This window comes from Sesamum indicum, linkage group LG8, assembly GCF_026168435.1.
Source record: "Sesamum indicum cultivar Baizhima isolate 11 linkage group LG8, ASM2616843v1, whole genome shotgun sequence".
Classification (NCBI taxonomy): domain Eukaryota; kingdom Viridiplantae; phylum Streptophyta; class Magnoliopsida; order Lamiales; family Pedaliaceae; genus Sesamum; species Sesamum indicum.
Genome location: NC_142664.1, coordinates 3,434,081 through 3,456,483, shown reverse-complemented (window position 1 = coordinate 3,456,483; position 22,403 = coordinate 3,434,081). Strand labels below are relative to the sequence as shown.

The 22,403-nt window shown below is 34.9% G+C and overlaps 2 protein-coding genes and 1 long non-coding RNA gene across 5 annotated transcripts; 2 read left to right on the top strand and 1 right to left on the bottom strand.

Moving 5' to 3' along the window:
* The first annotated feature begins 229 nt into the window (after positions 1-229).
* Positions 230-7,088, top strand: LOC105167642 (uncharacterized). 2 transcript variants are annotated; one of them, XM_011087434.3, is made up of 9 exons: positions 230-427; positions 1,598-2,971; positions 3,264-3,394; positions 3,619-3,841; positions 3,982-5,426; positions 5,675-5,723; positions 5,811-6,040; positions 6,173-6,280; positions 6,546-7,088. In XM_011087434.3, the coding sequence occupies exons 2-9, from the start codon at positions 1,643-1,645 to the stop codon at positions 6,775-6,777; spliced, it is 3,747 nt and encodes a 1,248-aa protein (XP_011085736.1). In that variant the 5' UTR covers positions 230-427; positions 1,598-1,642; the 3' UTR covers positions 6,778-7,088. The 2 variants fall into 2 exon arrangements, with proteins under 2 accessions (XP_011085736.1, XP_088740064.1); XM_088883938.1 differs by lacking the exon at positions 230-427 and adding an exon at positions 461-553.
* A 2,722-nt stretch (positions 7,089-9,810) lies between these two features.
* On the top strand, positions 9,811-12,468 carry LOC105167732 (UDP-glycosyltransferase 83A1). 2 transcript variants are annotated; one of them, XM_020695676.2, is made up of 3 exons: positions 9,811-10,390; positions 11,363-11,964; positions 12,049-12,468. In XM_020695676.2, exons 1-3 carry the CDS (start codon positions 9,919-9,921, stop codon positions 12,247-12,249), a joined length of 1,275 nt encoding a protein of 424 aa, XP_020551335.1. In that variant the 5' UTR covers positions 9,811-9,918; the 3' UTR covers positions 12,250-12,468. The 2 variants fall into 2 exon arrangements, with proteins under 2 accessions (XP_020551335.1, XP_011085854.1); XM_011087552.3 differs by having other exon boundaries at positions 9,815-10,390; positions 11,363-12,468.
* A 1,810-nt stretch (positions 12,469-14,278) lies between these two features.
* On the bottom strand, positions 14,279-15,413 carry LOC148787109 (uncharacterized). The gene is made up of 2 exons (XR_016066893.1): positions 15,273-15,413; positions 14,279-14,654 (listed from the first exon to the last, which is right to left on the bottom strand). It is a non-coding gene; the product is annotated as an uncharacterized LOC148787109 (long non-coding RNA).
* Positions 15,414-22,403: the final 6,990 nt, after the last annotated feature.

Genomic DNA, 22,403 nt, shown 5'->3' with positions numbered 1-22,403 from the left:
CCATCAATCTACACCGTCAGATTATTTTAAATATCTCGACCGACGGTTGTTATTTCTTCTCCACCGTACACATCATCACACGAGGGAGTTTCCTCGGTTCGGGAAGACGGGGCTCAGTCGTAACCTGAGGCTCGGACCCGAACCTAGATGGAGTGTAATTTTTACTTAAAAGAGTTTTTATTTATTTATTTATTTTTTAAAGAAAAGGGATTTTAATAAGTGAGTAAGTTGTCTGAAAGACAAAAAACCATCCCTCTCACTGTTTAGAGAGAGAAAGTAAGCAGTGAACAGTGGACGACCTATAGATACATACAATACACGTACTTATGTGTGTGTGTTTGGGTGTAGAGAGAGAAAGCTGAAGCAAATGTGATGAGAGCTGGAGGAAAATTGCTGTAATTGATCTCCATTTCATGAATTACCGGAAGTAAGTCCAAAGAAAGTGTTTTTTTTTTTTTTAGTTACACACAAGCACACTTAACCGCTCTCAATTATTTAACTCAGATCACGCTCTAAACACTGAAAGTTGGAGTTTTTGCAGCTGTTCTTGCTTGTACGTTGCTCAAGATTGAAGCTCCTTTAGCTTGCTTGAGTGTTGGAGTTGTAGTATCTGTAATTTGAGCTGTGATTGTATGTGCTTTGGTCTTAATTTGGTCGAAATGGGGGTTTTAGTGAATTCTTCTGAGGGTTTTGTTTGTGGTTTTGAGGAATTTGTGTAGAGTTTGGTAACATGCACAAGTCTTTTTAGGGTTTTTTGATTCGTGGGGTTTTGGATTTCCCCTCAAATTCTTGCTATGGACGATTTATGTGCTTGTAAATTGCTTTTGAGAAAAAAATTAGAACTGGTTTAGTTAAAACTTTTATGGTGGCAATGGTAAATAGTTTTTTTATTTTTTCTTAGTGGTTTTAGCTTTGTAGTGGTTAACTAGGGCCTTCTTTTGGGAATCAAGTGTCCTCTAACTCTTAACTTTTTGGGTTAGTTTCAGGGAATTACCAGATTCCCAGTCTGTTACCATGTAGTTTCACTGGTTTTCATATATTAGTTGTCTTGCTGTCTTGGTTAGTGACACATTTCTAGTGAGGAAATTAAGATTTTGAAGATCACAATTCTGTTTCGTCAGTTACTAAAAGCTTTACTTATGCTGCTTTGGGATTTAAAGCTCACGAGGGCATACACGATTGATGTAGTGTGGCTTAGCATGTCTGAAAATTTGATCTGTTGGCTGAAGTTATGTTGCATGTCAATGTGGATGTGACAGAAATAATTATGCTTCTGGTTTTCTCGTAGTTGTGCCTTAATGTGTGAAACTTTGGGTACGGGAAGGTACTAAGATCTTATAATTTGTTTAATCTATATGAGTAATTGGGTTTTTGTTTTTAGCATGTGGTACTTTTCGACTTTGCTCATCTGTATGTGAGGTTCATTCTTTCTGTAATTTCTAATGCAAATCTTCTTACTCTGTCTCTGCATGTATTGCAATTTAGCTTCAGAATACTGTTTCGGTTTGGATCTAGGTTATAATCGTTTCTTTTGGGCAAATGTCGTCCATTGGTGCAGCCTCTGTTTGTCTTGACATATGCTCTTTTGGTGCTGTAGGTGCACCAAACTCAATCAAAGCAGTCAAAGTTCATCAACATACAAATGTTGCAGCGCCAGATTATGTTTAAGCAGCTGCAGGAACTGCAGCGGCGACAGCAGCTCCAGGATTTAGGTGATACCAGAAACCAGAATTATGTAAATCAACTGTCATCATTAAGACAAGCTTCAGGGGGTCAGTTTCCACCTGCAATTAATGGAACACCTGTACAGGACTCCTCCCAGATGTTTATGGTTGGTAATATGCAAATGATGCAACATGATGCACCCAATGGATTAGTTCTTTCACAAAGTCATAATCCTGTGCAGCCACAGTTTGACATATCTTTGTATGGAACTCATGCTCTAAACAATGAAAAGAATTTAAATCAATATTCTCAGTTCCAAGGGCCATCTAGTCTTTCTGTTGATCTGCTTACGAAGAACAATAATAGCCCTTTAGGAATGGCTGCCATGCAGCCATTCACGAGTCAACAATGCAATTTCTCTTCCGATCAGATTGGCATGCCTGGTAATTCATTACAATCCAATCAAGAGAAGAATTTGTTTGGTCAAGTTCCAATAGGCGGTTTCAATAGTGCAGTTTCATCTGGGAGCTACACCCCTCAAGGAATTAAGATGCAGAGAGATGAATCACTTTTGGATTCTGAGGGGAGGCATGAAGATGCTGGTTGGAATGGACTTTCCCCAGGGAAAACGTCGAATCTTAGCCTTTCACAGAATACTGCTTCTCTTGATCCATTGGAACAGAAAATCTTGTACAATACCGACGACAACAGCTGGGAATCATCATTCAGCAGAAATAGCAAAATGAGCACAGGAGGATTTGAAATTACAGTGGAACACACATCTCACATGGATGCATTGCCTTCTATACAAAGTGGTAGCTGGAGTGCTCTAATGCAGTCTGCCGTGGCAGAAACTTCTAGCAGTGACACAGGGATACAAGAAGAGTGGAGTGGACTGAGCTTCCAGAATCCAGAACCACTAAATGACAATCAGCCCCCGAATTTCATTGATAGTGAAAAGCTGCAAAATAATTGGGTTGATAGAAACCTGCAAAATGCCACCTCCCCAAGTTCAAAGCCTGATCATTTCATCCAGAATAACAATATGAACTGTAGCTTCCCTAATTTTCAGCAATCAGGCCACCAATATCTTAAACAGAAAGAGGAATATCTCTCTGAGTCTTCTCGTGCCACCACCCAGCAGTCCCCAGGAAATACTAGCCAGTTGACTGATTATAACTCTCAACAGAGGAGTTCCACAGGAGGGTTTAACACTTACGCAGGTCATGAATTTGGGGGCACTTTTTGGCTTCAGGGAAATACATCACATCATGTGCCTGGTGGTAGTCAGAAGCCATATGATCAGGTTAATTGAAAAATACTTTCTCCCTGATACATTTCTCTTTTTCTTATTCATTAATTCTGAAAGGTTCCTATATGAACTGAATGCTATGTTTTCTTGAAAAGTGCATCTAAATGGTTTAGTGGGAATGGTAAAAAAATGTCTAATAGGGTTCTAGGTTAAGATGTTTCTGAAACTAAAATAAACTCTCGATGAAACCATAATACATAATCGTAGATTAAGTTCTCTTTATTGGAGAATTCTTTTCTTCGCTGAAAGGTCAGTAATTGGCAATCCTATTATTCCCTGCTTACAGGTGAACCAGCTGAATGTTCGCAGGTTTTCAGTAGAACCAGAGAATATGGCTCCTGGAAAAAATGTGGAAGCTGTGTCAACTCTATTAGGTGCTTCTTCAGATTGTCATGGTGAAAGCACAATTGCTCCGAGGTAGTCATTATCTGCAAGATGTTGAAATTTATATGCTACTTGTAAGTGTAACGGCAGAAAAACATCGGATCATGTGAAAAAAATCGATTATATTAACATCTTCTTTTGGGTTGGTAACATTTTATTTCTTTATGTTATTTCTGCTTTTACCCGTTTTTCTGCTTCTTTTCCTCCAATATACATTTGAATAATCCTTCTGTTGGGAATTTGATGATTACTTGCAGTGAGAGTATGCTTGAGCTACTTAACAAGGATGATGATCAAACACATGCAATGCAGTTGAACTCGAGAGTCTCTATTCCCGGAGACTTGCAATTAACTGAGACTACTGTTGCATCTTTTGCTAAACCATGCAACACTTCCATGTCACCGGATTTTGGCTTTAGACTGGGGCCTGTGGATCCTGGGACTCCAAAGTCGTACTCATTTTTCCCGCCCTTGTCGACGGTGGGTAAAACAACTATTTTGTCATGCAAAAATGAGTTTATAAGGTCCTCCAAGATGGAGATATCATATTTCTAGGATGCTTCTCAGTAATGAATGTAAATTCCGTTTATCCTGAGTAGGAACTTTTACTTCTTATGCAGGGAAACTCAAGAGCAACAGCTGTTTCTAGTCACAATCTGAATGATTACATTAAAAATCAACAGCCACCTCCACCAGCTCCAACTCACATGGCTACTGAATTCCCGGCATACGGCGCTGCGTCCTCTCAAGAGAATCCTGAACAGAAAATAACCCACTCAAACGGTCCAGAATTCCCACTTCTGGAGCATGAGCCGGTAACTCAACCCTCTTTGACATCAGATATGCTGCAGCATGCAGGATTTCCCGTCGGGCTACCTACCCCATGGCCAGATATGGCCACTCAGCAGCATGCAGCTTCCATGAAATCTTTCAAATTCTCCTCCAATTTGTTTCGATCTCCTGATTCAGCGTCTAGCAGTCTAGGTGCTGGCCCAGGGGCTGCAAATGAGCAGTCCAATGAGAACTGTTTCCAACATGAATTTAATGTACAAGAATTGGGTACACATTCCGGGAAATCAGAGTGTAGCGGACAACAACTGGATAGGGGCTCAACTGACATGCACGACTCAATACTAGCAAGCAGAAGTACTCACAAGCAAGAATATATGAGAAAGCACCACATGGAAGCAGATCCTGTTGGATCTGGTTCATTGATGAATAATACACAGCTGCAACCTTCTAATCAAGCAGAGGGGAGAGACAAGGAAATATCTACTTTTCCTTCTAGGGACATTGGAGCCTTTCGGAATTCTTGGAGTCACAATTACTCTCTTCTTCATCAATTGCATTCTGCAAGGAATGCTGAAACTGATGGTGCTAAGAGTTTCCCACCTAAATATGATAATTATCAGCCGTTAATTGCCAATGCAAGGGAGCTTCTCATGAGTGGGAAGGCAGGAGTCAAAGATAGAGCAAAAGGCGACCTGAATGCAATATCACAGCTTGGTGCATTTCAGTCTGGGGGCAATACCCGATGGAACGGCTCACAAGAGGCCCAAGGAGATCAATCAGGCAAAACGTTGTCTACAGCTTACCATCAGAATCGCCAACAGATTGATATGTTTTGCCAAAATGATATGCAAAGTCCCGCTGGCAGTAATATATCTTCCAACATGACATATCAGTCGCAGGTCAGTTTGCAAATGGCTCCATCCTGGTTTAAGCATTATGGGACATCGAAGAATGGACAGATGTTATCAATGTATGATCCAAAACTTGCGGTTAGTGCTGCTAAGTCATTCCCTGAAATGACTCGAAACTTGCAGGAAAATAGTCTGATTATGCAAGTAAATTTGGCTAGTGCTAGTCAAGGAAGCGGCTTATGTCCTACAGCTGCCACCTCTGTAACCTGTAAACAATTGAAAAGCAATTGTTTGTTGCCTTCAGATGTCACTCCTCAGAACTTGGCTGTTTCAATACCAAAGAAACGTAAACTTCTTGCATTTGATATGGTACCCTGGCACAAAGAATTAAATCATGGACCACCGAGGCTCCAAGATATCAGGTCTGTACACCTACTGCAATTTAAATGAGATGACATTTCTTCTAATTGATAATTTCGTTTTTCTTCTACCTGCCATAATTAAGTTTGGCACCTTCACTAAGCACCCCCCCCCCCCCAAAAAAAAAAAAAAAAAAAAAAAAAACAAAGAAAGAAAGCACAATCAAATGGATAAATGACCGAACATGGCTTTTTATTTTCCGGCAAATACTTAAGAGTCAACATTCACCATGCTTTCCTTCTTTTTGCAGCACCTCAGAGTTAGTATGGGCACAAGCTTCAAATAGAAGACCAGAAGAGGTGATGCGGGTTCTAATGGCATAAAATATTGTGAATGTTTTGTATGCTTCTGTAAATTGACGCCTATTTGTGATGCAACTTTTCCAGGTAAAAGATGAGGCGGAAATTTTTGAAGAATTCTTTCCAGCGGTTCGAGCAAAAAGACGGCTTATTTGCACCACACAGCTTATGCAGCAGGTCTTCCAACCTGGACCACCAGTTATTCTATGGTCAGATGCCAGTTCAAATTGTGATTATGTGGCATATTCTGCTGCCAGATCAGCATTAGGAGATACGTGCAGCCTGACTAGTCAATTGCCATCTCATACCAATGACATGTAAGAGTTCCTCTAAGAATTTTATTTCTAATCCTTTCCTAATTGCAAATTACCGCCAATTTTCTGGTGCAAGTAAATCATGAGCTTATGTTTTAAAAATACCTGTTTATTTTTCTTGTTAATGATGCTCAGTTCACCTGATGAGCTAAAGACGTCAAAGAGAATGCATACCTGCGAGTTCACAAAAGTTGTGGAATGCTTTATTAATCGAGTGAAGAAGCTTGAAGGTGATTTATCAAGGTACAAACATTTTCTACTCTTGGAAGCAGTTCTGTCTTTAAGGTTAACATGAATATGGATTCTTGTGGGCAAGATTTTCTTTAGCCTAGTGTGATGATGCATAACAAAAGAATGCCAGAATATGCATCAGATATATACCGAATGCTGCATGATAGTAGTTTTGCCGTTTAGGTCTGATCCACTTTGCTTTTAGCTAAGCTTTCTTCCTTTCTCTAAAACATAAGTTTTTGTGGGGAAACTAAGGGGTGTGATTTTGATAATGCAGACTGGACAAAAGTTTATCAGTTGTAGACGTCAAAGTGGAAGCACAAGACTTGGAGAAGTTCTCTATAATCAACCGTTTCGCAAAGTACCACATCAGGGCCCAACCTAGCGCAGTTGATCCTGCATCCTCATCTAACACATCAATTTTGCACAAGGCCATCCCCCAAAAATATGTCTCGGCATTTCCAATGCCTAAGATAGTACCAGAAGGGACAGATTGTGTTTCGTTGTGATCATGGATAAATTAAAACCATTCCTCCAGTCCCTCTCCATTATCCAAAGTACAATCCGCATCTGCAGATCTGTGCTTTGCTTGACTGATGAAAGTGGACGGGGGAGAAAATGCTCCATGAAACCATGCAAGTTTGATCAACTGATCTTCTCGAAGTAAAGGTGGATACTTTTACATTTTTTGAGGAACATATATATATATAATATATTGGTCTCTGTATATGTGCACGAAAGATTTAGGACGATGTAGGAGCAGGCCACTTACTCTGTACGGATTTATTAGCGATTTGTATGAATGCACGTTTGCGTATTAGTCTAATCTTACATAATACCACTGTACCCTTCTCCTCTGTCAAAACTCCTTGCAGGTGAAATGGCAGTGTAGCTATCAAGAAATTAGCAATCAGAGTATCAGGTATTCTACTGCACCTATAAAATAGCATCTGATATACATGTATACGTGTATATATATATATGTATGTACACTTTAGAAGCTTCTAAGCCCTTTTCAGGTTACATAATTTATTCTGAGATGTACCAGGTTGTTCCCCGACATAGATTTTGTGGCCCCCAAAAGCCTCAGCTTATAAAAACAGTATCGTTATCCACAAAAAAGAAGAAATGACTGACTTTGTTGTACTTAAAATATCACAACAAAAAGAGTTGGGATTTCTCTGTAGTAAGTACAACATAACTTTTGGCTGCCTCTCTCATTTTCACTCGCTCACTCACTGCCACCTCAGCAATCCCAAGATCCTGCTTACTACAAATAACGACCAGACAAGCATTTTGTCCCCGCTGATGTGTCTTCACACAGCGCCAGTAGAATACCAGTATCTGATTCAATCATATGTGAGAGAAAGTGATGTGAGAGAAAAAGGAAAGGGATAGTTGTAACTTTTTGGCATTTACTCAATCATACTAAATTATACTATATTGTATTGTTTTTATCCAATGGAAGCTGCAGAATAAAGGTAGAAAAACAAATTCTTGGTCAACCTGTGCATGATAACTACCAATGGGTATGCTAGCTAGCTGTGGGATTGGTGGGCGCGCACGCGAACTTTCTCAAAGACAGGGAAAAATAATATTTGTTGGGTGCTGACAGCATGCAAAATACCATGTTGTCTGATCTTGATTTATCCAACGCCCCCAACATTCAATTCTCAAAAGTGCTTTTTGTGTTTTTCTCTCACCACAAATTGTGTTTTGTTCTTCTTGAGGTGGGACCCAAAGAGCCATCTGACGAGGGTGATGCATTCTTGTTCAAGTTCATTTTCATTTGGTGGATTAATTAGTGTATAGGTTTGGGTTTTATTGGACTCATGGTGGTCCTCTCAATTTTGTTTCATTCAAACCCAGCCGCGACCAGTATTCTTGATATTTATTTTTATTTTTTGTTGACATGCAATAATTAACATGCGCTTAAAAAGTTGACACCATGTTATATACTTCAAAGATTTCAATGAATTGCATAATTCTTGGATGGATTGAGTATATCATCCATCCTTCTTTGTTACTCAAACTCTTTAATCAAACGACGAAAATCATTTCAAATCCTTACTCAAGGTAACGTAATGTTTCCTTGGACAAGCCATATGTATATGTAATATTTTACGAGGTCATGAATATACTTATATATATATATACACACACGTTAATTTGTTATGAGATTCGAATTTAGGTCGTTTCTATTCTTGTCTAAATCAAGCAGATTATTATACTTGAGAACTCAAAAACAAGATTCTGATGGAAAATTATATTATTAGATTTAGAGAATAGTCCATACTAATAATTGGGGGTGGAGGAACCTTTCTTTAGATTCTGACCACATAGAAATGCTATTTGTTACAATGCCAGACTATTTTTGGATCATTCCAATCTAACTGATAATACACTTATCATGTGATTGATTAATTTTTTTGAATTGTACATTAATTACACAAAAAATATATTGTACTTGTTATATAATTGATTTAGGTTCAACTAAATCCGATTTGGGCTATAATTTTCCATCAAAAGTTGACAATTATTGGGCTTATGTTCTCAAGTGCTATGCCTAAAATTATTTTTTCATCGGCCCAGTAAGTTAGCCCATCCCTTAATTGGACTGGATTTTTAATGGGCCTGCAAGTTCTAATTTTCGAACTCAAGCTTCACTTTGATTTATTTGAATAATTTATATTATTATACGACCTCCAATATTGTAAGTTCAGACTCTATTTTCGCAAAGGGGAAAATCATAATCAAATTAATGACAGATTTTTTAATTGTTATCATTATTAATAATGAATATTTATAATTATTATTATTCAATTTTTTGAAATTAAAAAAAGTACTTAAAAAATACCACAAATGGAACCCAAACTCATAAAAAATATTAGATCCAGACTTAATTTAAAAAAATATAAATTGTGTTTGGAGCTGTAAATTGACACAATATTTTACTTGTACCATATTTTAATTCATTCTACTTGATAATGACAGACCTATTAGGCCGTGACACAAAATTCACCCTTCTTCAATTCAAAATCAAATTAAATAATTAAAATGTCTGTCTTGACAATGATTTGGATTATATAATATTAGGCTGGTCAATTAAAGTCTTCCGTCGGATACCAACAACATTAAAATAAATAAAGTGAATACAAATAATCTCATCCACCCGATTATTATTTTAATTCAATAAAAATATGAGATGCTACTCATCCAACTCCACCATTTTTGTATTTCTTGCCCAAGGAATCAACCTCTCAACACTATCCGACATTTCACCTTTCTCTTTCTTCAAAATTAATTAACAACCCAATTAGCAGCCACCCTTGCTGCTTTCAAATCTCTCCCCTTCACAGACAGACAGATACACATAAAATTATTATTTGAATTGAGTTTGATCGAATTAAATTAATCAGATTACAAGTATAATTGCATTTGGCTCATAATCGGTTATTCATCTTGACCGTACGATCAGTATAATACACTTATTATTTAAATTAACTTTGGTTTGATGAAATCGGACGTAGCCTAGAATTCTTGATATTATTGAACGACCAACTCATTTGTTAAATATTTAAGATATGTAAGATATAGACATATACAGCATACAGGGTAAGAGGCTATTAGCGTGTAAGGGAAGAACAGCAATGGGGAAACCTCACGTACTAATGGTGCCATTCCCAGTTCAAGGGCATGTGATCCCCATGTTTGAACTCGCGTACTGCTTAGCCAAACACAGGATAAGAACCACAATCGTGAACACAGAGATCGTCCACCACCGTCTCCTCAATTCCACCTCCGCGTTGGACGATAGTATCCGTTTGGTTTCAGTTCCGGATGGACTAGAATCAGGCGAGAGACAGATTCCGGGGAAGCTGATGGAGGCGGTGTGCAGAGTGATGCCTGTGAAAATCGAGGAGTTGATACGAGAGATTGGTGGATGCTCGGCGGAGGATAAGGTGAGTTGCATTGTTTATGATCAGAGCCTCGGCAGAATTCAGCAGGTTGCGGAGAGGATGGGAATTGGATCTGTGGCCTTTCTGCCCGCAGCGGCCGCTTTGTTGGTGTTGGGGTTCAACATTCCCAAGTTGATTCAGGATGGAATTATTGACGACCAAGGTAACGTTTTTATATTACTCGTAATTTTTATTTGAAAATTGAGTATGTTATGATTGAATCAATTATATGATAAGTGCAATTTATGTAATTTTCGTCGTGTAATTAGTTTAAATTTGGGCATAAGTAATACACACTAAAATTTGCCCTCTTGTTTCAATCTAGAGATAGGGTGAGAATATTACATATATACCCCTAAAGTCCGAGGTAATTATAGAATTTCTTGTGTTTTTTCGGTAATTATACTGTATGTATGAAATATTTACTTCTACCGTTTGCTTATAAAAGTATTTATAATAGAAGATCCAAATCCACATACCAATTACACACTGTGAAGGCCCCATTTATGGATTTGATTTTATTTTAAATGCTATTGCATCTTTTATTCAATTCAATATATACGTATTTTTGTGTTCATCAATTATCTTATTTTTAAAACAATTATACAAAACATGTCTATTAAATAAAATTGAAGATATTTGAAATAGAAAGCTTAAGGTATGTAGATTTTCTCACTATATCAAGCAAGTTAGAAAATGGCATAGGAAGATGCCGTTGGAAATTGGTTGTGAATTTTTTATCACACTTTTATGTTATGAATTGGTGTCATATATTATATCAACATGTGTTCTCTTTTCAAACAAAAGACATATATATTTAAAGAGGAATTCTAACTTAAAATCGATTTTGGTCAGACCTAAATTAATTATATGATAAGTGCAATATATACACTTGTCATGTGATTAATGTATAGTTTAAAGAAAATGATTAATCACATGGCAAGTGTATCATGTTTGCTTTAATAAAAATTCTTATATTTAGATTAAAATATAATTTAAAATAAGAGTCACATATATATACACGTATAATTATGATATCAATGTGTAACGTAAAAGTGGGATGGAAGAAAATTGCATTACATGCTAGTTTTAAGAATGAAACCAAAGTAAATAGTAAAGACAATGGCAAGCGCAGGAAATCCATTAACGGACAAGGCGGTTCAGTTTGCAGCAACAATGCCCATCATGAGCCCGTCCGACTTCGTCTGGCACCGTCTCAAAATCGCCTCACTGCAGAAACTACTCTTCCACATCATGACTGAAAACAACACACCAACAGAATCAGCAGACTGGCTCATTTGCAACTCCGTCCTCGATCTCGAGCCAGGAGCATTCACCATGGCTCCACAGATACTCCCCATCGGCCCTCTGCTAGCCACCAATAACCGGCCGGCACATTCAGCCGGCGGGCATTTCTGGCAGCAAGAGTACGAGTGCCTAGAATGGCTCGACAGGCAGCCACCCTGCTCAGTGATATACGTTGCGTTTGGGAGCTCTGTAATGCTCAAAAAAGCTCATGTCAAAGAGTTAGCATTAGGGCTGGAGCTCGCCAACAGGCCGTTCCTGTGGGTGGTTCGTCCCGAAGCCATTGATGGGGCTGACGATTGGGAAGAGTTCTTGGAGAGAGTGGCGGGTCGAGGGCGGATCATCGGTTGGGCGCCTCAGCAGAGAGTTTTGGAGCATCCTTCAACCGCTTGTTTTATAAGTCACTGTGGCTGGAACTCGACTCTGGAAAGTGTGAGCAGCGGAGTTCCAATGCTGTGTTGGCCTTATTTTGCGGATCAGTTTATTAATCAGAGCTATGTTTGTGATATTTGGAAGGTGGGATTGCGACTTGAAGAGGACGGTGCTAACGGGATCGTGGCATCGGAAGAAATTAACAGAAAGATCGATCGGTTGCTTGGGGACGGTGCGTTCAGGGGGAGAGCTTTGCATTTGAAGGGAAAGGTGTGGAGCAGTGCAAGAGAAGGGGGACATTCTCATGAAAATCTAAGCAAGTTTATCAATTGGATAAAGAAATGAAACTTCAAGCGGGATTTGATTTTATATTGTGAAGTATATTGTATCCTCTAATTTATCTAATACACATACATACAATATGTGTATAAAAATTACGTCATATATTTTATTCGGAAAAAGACAATGCGTATGTGGTGTGATCTCAAATATGTTAGCGTGAAGCCAATGGTATTGTACGAGAACAATTCATGGATTAATGTATGTGATGAGTCTGTTTGTGAATTGTAATTAAACTTTCTGAATTTTTGACAAAATATTTGCTCCGCTTGGATGAGATCTGGAGATGAACGCGAAAGCAAGAACACTTGGCCAAGTATTTCACTTATTACATTAAAAATTAAATAATACAATTAAGACTTAGTTAACTATTAATACTAAAATCTATAATAAATATTAAGAACTTTATGTATCAATTAAAATTATTTAGAAAAAATCAAATATAATGAGCTGTTAATTATATATATTCGAAGACTTTTTTTTTTTTTTTTGGTATAATACGTCGATTTAATCAATACATCAATATAACTAAAAATGATAACAAATTACATTGATATATCAATATGACTAATAATAATAATAAATTACAAGAACTCACATGAAGTGAGACAAACATTCACGTAAAATGAAACATATATATATACACATATGTCTGATGAGACTCGAATCCATAATTTTAAACTTATTTATAGGATATCAACTTTAATCTTAACCATTAAATTAAAACATTATTAACACAAAACTAAACTTAAACACCCAAAAAGTTGCAGGCAAATATTAAATATAATAAAAGATGCAACATGCTATGAAATACAAAATTCAATCCGCAACATGTAGGCTACATCAATTGCTTCACGGGTAAATTAGTCAATCTCATATTTAAAATTTGCATATGCCAAATATCAGAATGTTCAATTATAGCTGGGAAATGAGGTGGGCACGTTGCGGTGGTCAGTGGTCACACCCCCCACCCTTGTCCTTAACTGTTAACTCCTACCTTCCTCTCACTCCATTTATTGCCCTTCTTTGCATATATCCAGAAGCAAATGACTGATATAGAGTTTATGGTAATTACATCTTTTCATTCTAATTGTAATTATTTTTATATTTTGACATCTAATTTTTTTTATTTTAATTTTCTATCTCAATTTTATAAAATTTTGTACTTTGTCATTTATAATTATTTTTCAACAAATTTTTTATCAAAAAAAATTACATGCAGTGCACATGTGATATTTAAACGTTATGTAATGTGGTATTCTTTACATATACACATAATGTGATTTTTTTTGACAAAAAAATCAATAAAAAAACCCGTATATACGACAAAGTGCAAAATTTGTATAGTTGAGATGATAAGTGGATATAAGAAAAAGTTCAAATGCCCAAATATAAAAACGTACATAATTCGAATGGTAAAATATAATTTATCCTAGAGATTACCAACAATAATCAATTAATAATATGACAAATATAATAATATTTATAATATAAGTAACCAATTGTGGTCCTATTTAACTGAGAAAATTACATTTTTTTTTGGTCTGCAATTTAAGATTTATACAATTTTAATTGTATTAATTATGAATTTTGCACTTTCAATCACATAACTTTGGAAAAAACTAATTTTGGTCCTCTGATAGTTTTCCACTAGCTATTCGAGGATAGGGCCACGTGATATGCATGTGGACATTAACTTTTCAAGCTAAAGGGCAACAATACAATTTTCGTTGAATAACTAATTGTTGAAAAATCAAAAGTACAAAAATTTTAAACTTGTGGGACAATATGTAAATACCATAATCCGTAATTAATATGATCAAAAGTATACATATCAAAATTATGAAAAGAAGAATGTTATTTCCTCGGCTAATTTAAGTTAGAATTCTTTTTGACACCTACCTCTCTCTCTTTTTTTGATTGATCTTTTATCACACGGTAAATTCATAACTTTTTATTACAATATTTAACAGATTAGTTGGGTAAAAATAGGAGAGTGGCAAGCTTTTATCATAATTCATGAAAAGTATGTATCTTTGATAAAAAGTGAAATTTGAGTGAAGAGAGGACATCACAGGAGTGTTCAGTATTCTCCACTTGTTCTTATCAATACAAACAAAATATCCTACAAATGAAATGAGGAAAGAAGAGACAAAAAATAATTTACCAGTTCCAGTTGTTGCACATTTTCAGTACAAAGGACCAGAACAGTACTTGTGTTTGTCCCGTTCCCATAACATGGCATGTGGAAGCCATTACCAATTTTCAGGTACACCCCTCTGCCACTGCTGTCTGCTCAATAATTACCACCTCCCATCACAAATTCATTCTCCACTCTCAGAATTCACTGTGCCCACCAGTAAAACTTACCGACCTTCATGTAGTGGTGTGGTGGGCTGTAGTTATTGAGACTGTTTCATGTAAGCCACATCCATCATAGTTGAAATCATTCGTAATCTTCTTATTAGAAATTTTAAGAACAAAGAAAATGTGCATTTGTTTAGTTACTGGTACACTAAATTTTTTTATCAAATCAAGCTGAATGACTGTCAATGCAAGAGGGGGGAAAAGATCAGTAAATTCAACAAACATGAAACTACAATAGTTCATTGGATTTGTTCCCATTTTCCCATCAAGAACAAAAATACCAAATGGAATCAAGAAACTCATCTAAGCAACAACAAGATCCATGTAAGGAAAAGTGGAGTTTTGAAGATCCATGCAAGGAGGAGAAAATGGAGATAAAATCTATGATACTAAATATACTTAGTTTATGATTTGCACCGCAAGTTTGTTGCCGTGGAAGCTAATTAATCCATTCATATAAGTACTAATTAATCAAGAAAATAGGGAAAAATAATAAATTTAAAAAAAAAAAAAGGAAAAACCTTCTTCTTCCTTTTCTTCTTTCCTCATTTTTTTTTTCTCTTTGCTTTGGCTCATGAAAAAACGGCTAGTAACTATACAGCATTAGGGTTTTCTTGAGGTTGAGAGCCGTAAAAATCAATCAATTTCTGCAAAACAAACACCTGAGTTTTCAGAAGCACAATGTAGTCGGCAGTCTCTTGGAAGAGCTGGTCTGGCTTTAACTCTGCCTTCTCCGAAGGAATCAGGCTCTTGAGAGCCTCCAGCTTGTCGGAAACCGACGGGCCGCCGCCCACACGGTGGCGGGATTCATGTAATTTGCTGAGCCTTCTGCTTGAGTAAGATGATTTTCTTCTCAGCCGTCTGACGGAGGCTGTAGCCGTCGAGATTCTCGGTTTTGAACCCATTGTCGATGAAAGCAGCTAGCGGTGGTGCTGGTGGCGGTGGCTGTCGCGACGGTGGCGTTGGGAGGAGGGGGTACGTTGTGACGGTGTAACGGATGAAGTGAAATGGGGTATAAGTAAGGAGGAAGTGCATTAGTGCCACTAGTTTGTGGAGGAATTACGAGAATGCCATTTTGAATACTTGTGGCTTTGAATATTTTTTTGTTTTGAAATATCTCAATGTGGGGAAATTAATTCTAAAATTCTTTAACATGTGACCAAACATCATTTATTATATTATAAAAATTAAATATAATTTATCTGATTTTTTTGCCCTTTAAAGCTGCTTTTAAGAAAGAAAGTGAATTTCAAATAACTTCATATAAAAATAATTAAAACCCTTCAATATTTTATGAAAAATACAATTTAAAATAAAATATAAAATTTTTGAATTTTTTTATAATATCAAACTACCCAAACGAACTCGAATGATTTGTGATTAAGGATTTTATTTTTAAATCCATCAAACCAAACACAATATAAATTTTTTTGTGGATGGAATAATAAGTTCAAGAATTTTGAGAAATTTTTAAATTATGTATAAATCTTAAAGATTTTATTTTTTCCATTTATTATTGTCTTTATATAAACTTAACAATACATAATTGCATCATAAAATCCCTTCAGCATATTAATTATCAATATTTAATAATAATTTATAATTAGACAACAATTGCTATTAAAATAAAGACACAATTACGCTCGTCAGTTCTAACAAATGCATTTGTAGCCAATAAGTGTGGGAATATTATATTTTTTGTCTCATAATACGTTATTTACACTTTTGACACCATTGATTACATAATTATTAAAAATAGTCTGATAACTTAAAAAAAAAATCACTTACAGTCCTTATACCAATTTCCTAAAGGAAATCGTTACCCTCCATTTTAAAACGATAACGATTATATGACTTATATCTGATTTTTTTTCCCGTCATTTTTCTAACAAAAGTCGGTAGGAGAATTGAAAATGAAATTTTTTGCAAGTTATGGGACTATTTTCAAAAATTTCGTGAACAATGAAATTAAAAATATACTAAACTTGAAATTATGAGACGAAAAATATAATTTTTGCTAATAAGTGTTCCACTCTAGTCGTGTCTAGTTTAGCAAACTCAACAAAAAATATGACGAAAAGTAGCGCATCGCATGAGATATGTGACAATCATCTAACTATATGATGTGTTAAAAAATAGATGTAGTATTTACTATAATATCCATGGAAAGATCAAACTCAGGCCTCAAACGAAAATATCTGTTAAATTTGAAAGAGAGATAGAACTAACAAAACCTTTCCCAGTTATTGTGAAATAAATTGGATGGTCCGGATCATTTAATCCGGAGTAGCTATCGACTTGTTGCACGAACGATGAAACTGAAGGGAGAGATTTTCTGTGCGTCTAGGGGTGTTTTGGTAATTCTCCCACTTTTTGGTATCTCACTTGAAAGCCTGATAGCGGGAAGATGGCGCACAATTGCGAGCAACGCGGAAATCCCGCAGCGAAAGCCTGCCAATACTGCAATGCCACATGCGAGGTCCCCGAACCCTTTGGAGTTCATTTTTACAAAATTACCCCTATTCCTCGAAGATGTCTTTTTTCTTTTCCCTTTTTTTTCCCCAAGATGATCAACCTATAACACAATGGAGCGTAATAAGAAGATTATCTTCTTCCCCCCTTTCTATTTATAATAAAAATTTTAAATTTATAATTTAATTTTTTATTTAATTATTATTACGTGATTGTCATTCATCATTTCAGTATTGAACTGACAATGTCATACCAATGACATTCAACGATTTTCATTCACACTTGAGGAAGCGAGATCTCTTATCTACTCCGATCTAATTTTAATCCTTGTCACTCATAGAATCAAACATTTATAATATCAACAAGAAAAGAACGAAAATGCAAAATAGTAATTAAAATAAAAATATATTTATTTATATATATTCTCATTTTAAAATATATCTAATATGAAATACAATTTTATTAAATTTATTCAAATATATTCCCAATTCAAAAAAAATTATACAAAATTAAAATTAAAACAAACAGACTTGGGTCTCTGGAGCAGGACGTGGACCATCAAGGTTTTTGGGAATAGAAACAAAGGGCAATGTTGTCATTTCAGTAACTGAGGGGCTGTGGCCTCCCAAAAGGGCACATGTGAAAGTGGTATGGGGGAGATGGAAGAGAGAGAAGATTGAGTGCACATGGGGAGCACATGCACCAGGGAAAGAGGGTTGTACCTTTGAGTGAGAGAGAGATGGAGAGAGAGAGAGAGTGCATGTGACAAAGCTGGGACAGTGAAGCAGCATCACTTGTACACCATGTTCTGCACATTCCCTGCATCCTAATCATCCCGTCACCTACCCTCCTCCTTTATATATATATACTCATAAATTCTATTTTTTATTTATTATAAATTAAAAAAGTAATTTAAGTGGTTCGATATTATATTAAAAGAAAATCGAAGAATATAAAAACTTATCATTTAAGTTAATTTTACAATCGAAAATACTATTGAAATGATTGGATAAAATAAAATTATAAAATTAATTATAATATATTATTAATATCAAAATATATAATTAATTTGAAGAAAATCGAACTAACTCATTTAAAAATTTTAAAACGAGTTGAGAGCTTCATCAAAATTTTAAAATTATTATATTTGATATTTTGAAATATATAATAAATGGTACGGATAAAAAAGAAATATAGTGAAAATAACACACATTAGTGTGTTGTAACTCTAATAAGTCACATGTGTGCATGTGGATCACGTGCGTGTAAAGCACGTGACTGCATGAAGACAATTAAAATAATGAGAAATGTAATCTGAGAGTCAATATTTGCACAAAAAGTTGTCTTTCCAACTCATTTTGCCCTTTGTCACCATTATTTATTTAATCATAATTCATTTCTAATCCATTCCACATTATATATACACTAAGTTAATTAATTAAAAAAAATTAAAACCAGTCATAAGTACATTGCCCCTTTTTGTAGGTCTAGCTTTGTACTTGTTCGGAGTTCGGCATCAATAAATTTCATTTTAATTGATAAAGTTGAAATCTTATGATAATAAAACCATGAGTTTAATGTGCTGATGGAGTCTCAAATAATCTAAAACACGAAAATGTTGTTTGCATCGCAATGAAGTCATATTTGAGGGCGCAAAACCCAGTCCCGAGGGGCTTACTATTTCAGTCAAGATCACAGTGTATAGGCTCATTTTGACACTTTTCTCATATAATTTAATTGCTCTTTAAACTTTAGCTTTGTTTTTTTGTATCTTTTTGGATATACCTGGAGTACACTGTAAATATTACTGGATGAATGAAAACTTACATTTCACAAAAAAAAAAGTTAGACGGACAAAAGAATTTGTCAACGATAAACCCTCGAAAACTCAAGTCAATAAATGGTTGTCATGCAATAAGCTCATAGATTGTAATCTCATTTTTGTCATGGAGTGTATTTTAAAATTCCCCATCACATACCATACCATAGCATGTTAGTAGGGAGAAAGTGAAGTACATCAGAGGATGTAATAAGAACATGTGCACTATATCTTAGGTTGATTTTGGAATGAGTTGGGCCATTACCACTACTCCTTAACTATGTAGTAATCAAGATCTTCAAAAAAAGAAAAAAGAATAAAAATTATTATTAATACTGAAATAGCTAAGGAATATCCAACCATTTTTTAATTATGAATACTAAATATTTAATAATTTACCAATAACTAATTAATTATTATTAAAATAAACAGATATATCATTAAAATAAAAAAAATTAATATATTGATGGAATTTGAGCTCATGACTATGGTCCTGCGACTCAACTTCACATCAATTAATTCACTACGCATGTAATGGCCCACTTTGGCCGAGCGATCGCATAGCTGATTATTAGATGATTGATTATGGGAGAATGATTTTAAAAAATGTGATTATGGATTTTGGATTCACCATTTCAATAATTAATCATATAACTGAGATTCCAAAACTAGCCTCACATCAAGTAATTTTTAATAGTTGTAATAGGTAAATTAGACGAAAAACAATTATGGTGTGATTAAAACCCATAAATGGTAGCTTTTATCGAAACATAGTCTCGATAGAATTTAATCCCAGAAATAATTCTAAGAAAATTACATTTACTCAATTGTAGGTAGGTACTAAATCTATTCAAATTTGATTACAAAAATATGTGGAGATAATCATAAGTATGTTACATTTAAACATAAATGTAATGATTAATTAGGGAGATGAAAAAAAGTGAAACTAAAGAACTAAAAAGGATGAGTGGAATAAGTTGTGAGGTGCAAAGAGATGAAGGGGCATGGTGAATGGTGTGCAGATTTTTTATATAAAATTAAATTAATTATAAAGTAAATATAATATATTTATTATATAATTAGTAACGTTTTTGAATTATAAATAAATCACAACATAAATATATTTTATTTATTATAATTCAATCAAATTCGATGAGAATTATAATTTCCGGTATTATGCATATGGCAAACGATGTGAAATGACAATCTTTATTTTTTCTGCACATCCAAACGCTATCCTATTCTTGTGAGTTGCATCTATCATCATGCATATTTCATCCTTTGCTTTATCCCTTTTGTTTTTCGGTCGCAACTTGCACCATTCCCTCCTCACTTGACATAGTCATTAGTTCCAGATGAGAAGTCAAGTGGTGTATAATTCTTAAGGTCTCCCCTTTCTGACGAGGCATCTTTTAAGGCAAAATTATGAGGTTTATATGAAGTTAAAACGGATAATACCTCGCGTAATGTGTGACATTCGTAGAATTTTTCACGTAATTGGGAGCTTAATTGATAATTATTAAAAATTTAAATTTAATTAGTAAATAAATTATAGATTAAAATTGGTATATAATAAAATTTGAACGGATTAAATTGGAGTTTGTTATAATATTTGGGGACAATTTATATAATTAAGGAAATTTAAGAGGGACGTGATGGGTATTTTGAAAAAAATCTAATTAAATAAATAATATAATAATAATATCATATATATATAATATTACTAAATAATTTATATATATATAAATGATTTATATATATTAGTAAATAATATATCTACATACATATATATAAGAAAGAAAGAGACAAGAAAAGAAAAAGAAAGGAGTAATGAATTGGGGGAGGAGTGGGCCATTACCCACAGGCCCATTCCCCCATGATAAACATACTTATATGTATTTATATACACTAACTATCAATCTAAAACAACTCGTGCAATTTCCTTTCTCTTCTTCAGTTGACGCACAGCGAGGACGTGACAACAAAGTAGAGGGTTGAGCAGTCCCCCGTAAAAAATCGAAGCATTTTGGAATTTAAGATAAGTATAGCTAATTGGATTTATATACATAGCTATATGTGTAGTATTGTATATATGGTTTCTTGGATATGATCGTGAACTTGGCTTTATATTTATACGTGGATTTCGTATATTGATTGTTTATATAATTAGTTGTGCATTATTTGTTAGATTACCATAAATATTGGTGAAATTGTTACTATGTGCTATGTGATTGTAATGTAGGGACATGCGGGATATGATTATGTGATGATCATATAATTGATTGTCGTGTGAAATCAAATTGGGAGTTATTATTAAGGAAGTAATTATAATAAAGAATAGAATGATGATTGTGAATTGAAATAAAAGATGATGTTTACCTAGTTGGGAACACAGTCAATGGTTTATGTTAATATGATTGATGATAACGTGATTGATGATGTGATATGAAAAATATATGAATTAAGCTAGGTACCATGGTGCGTAGGGTACCGGGGTATTCCGGGCAGCGGGGAATATCCTGTATTGTTAGCTACACATTGGAATGATGTGGGGATACCATTGCTTGTTGTGATGTTCTGTGTTGATATTGCTACACAGTTGGAGTAAAAGAGTGTGGGGATATCACATACAACGGGTATCCTGTGCTGTATATGATATGACGATGAGATGATGATGGCCGGCGAGACCATTGACTGATGTACTCAACAAGAGTAAGTAGGGCTCTTAGCTAATAAATGATAACGTCAAATATTATGTCGTGGATTGATTTACAGTTGTGAGTATGTATTACTGCTTATATCTGATGTTGTTATATGACGAATGACTGTTGGTCTATGTGACTGCATGTACGTGAATCGTCGCCTGTGTTTATATATAAACTGATTAGCTATACTTATTGAATAGGCAGTTCAATCCTTGCCACGTACTTTTCAGAAAATAGATCAAATTGACTAGCCACATTGAACTTTGAGCTGTGCCGTCGTCTTTATTAGGTAGGTCAGCTGGGACACCTGAAGCCGGAGTTTTTGACTGTTTGGTTGTTAAATATTCTAGTATTTTATAGGGGTTTGTGTTTTAAATTGTGGTAGTACTTCCTTTGAGGTTATGTACATGAGGATATCTAGTGAGGGTAAATATAAACTTTTGGTGGTATCCATTATCTTTTGTGATATATATATTATATTGATAAAATAGAAATTATTTTACGGGTTGAAATGGAATTACTTATAGTATGAAAACTAATTAAAAAAATGATGAAATAGCAATAATTAGATGCAGCGAGTAGGAGGTACCACACAATGAGTCATCAATCAAATCGCAAAACACATCATCACCTAAGAATATTCTATCACATTTTCATATTATGTATTAGTATTGCATCCATGCATGAATGATGTACAACTCCACTTCAAATTATAGTTTCATTTAATTATATTTTTTAATAATTTAAAGGCGATATAGAGCAATAGTACACTGATGTCATACTATTCCAATCAATCT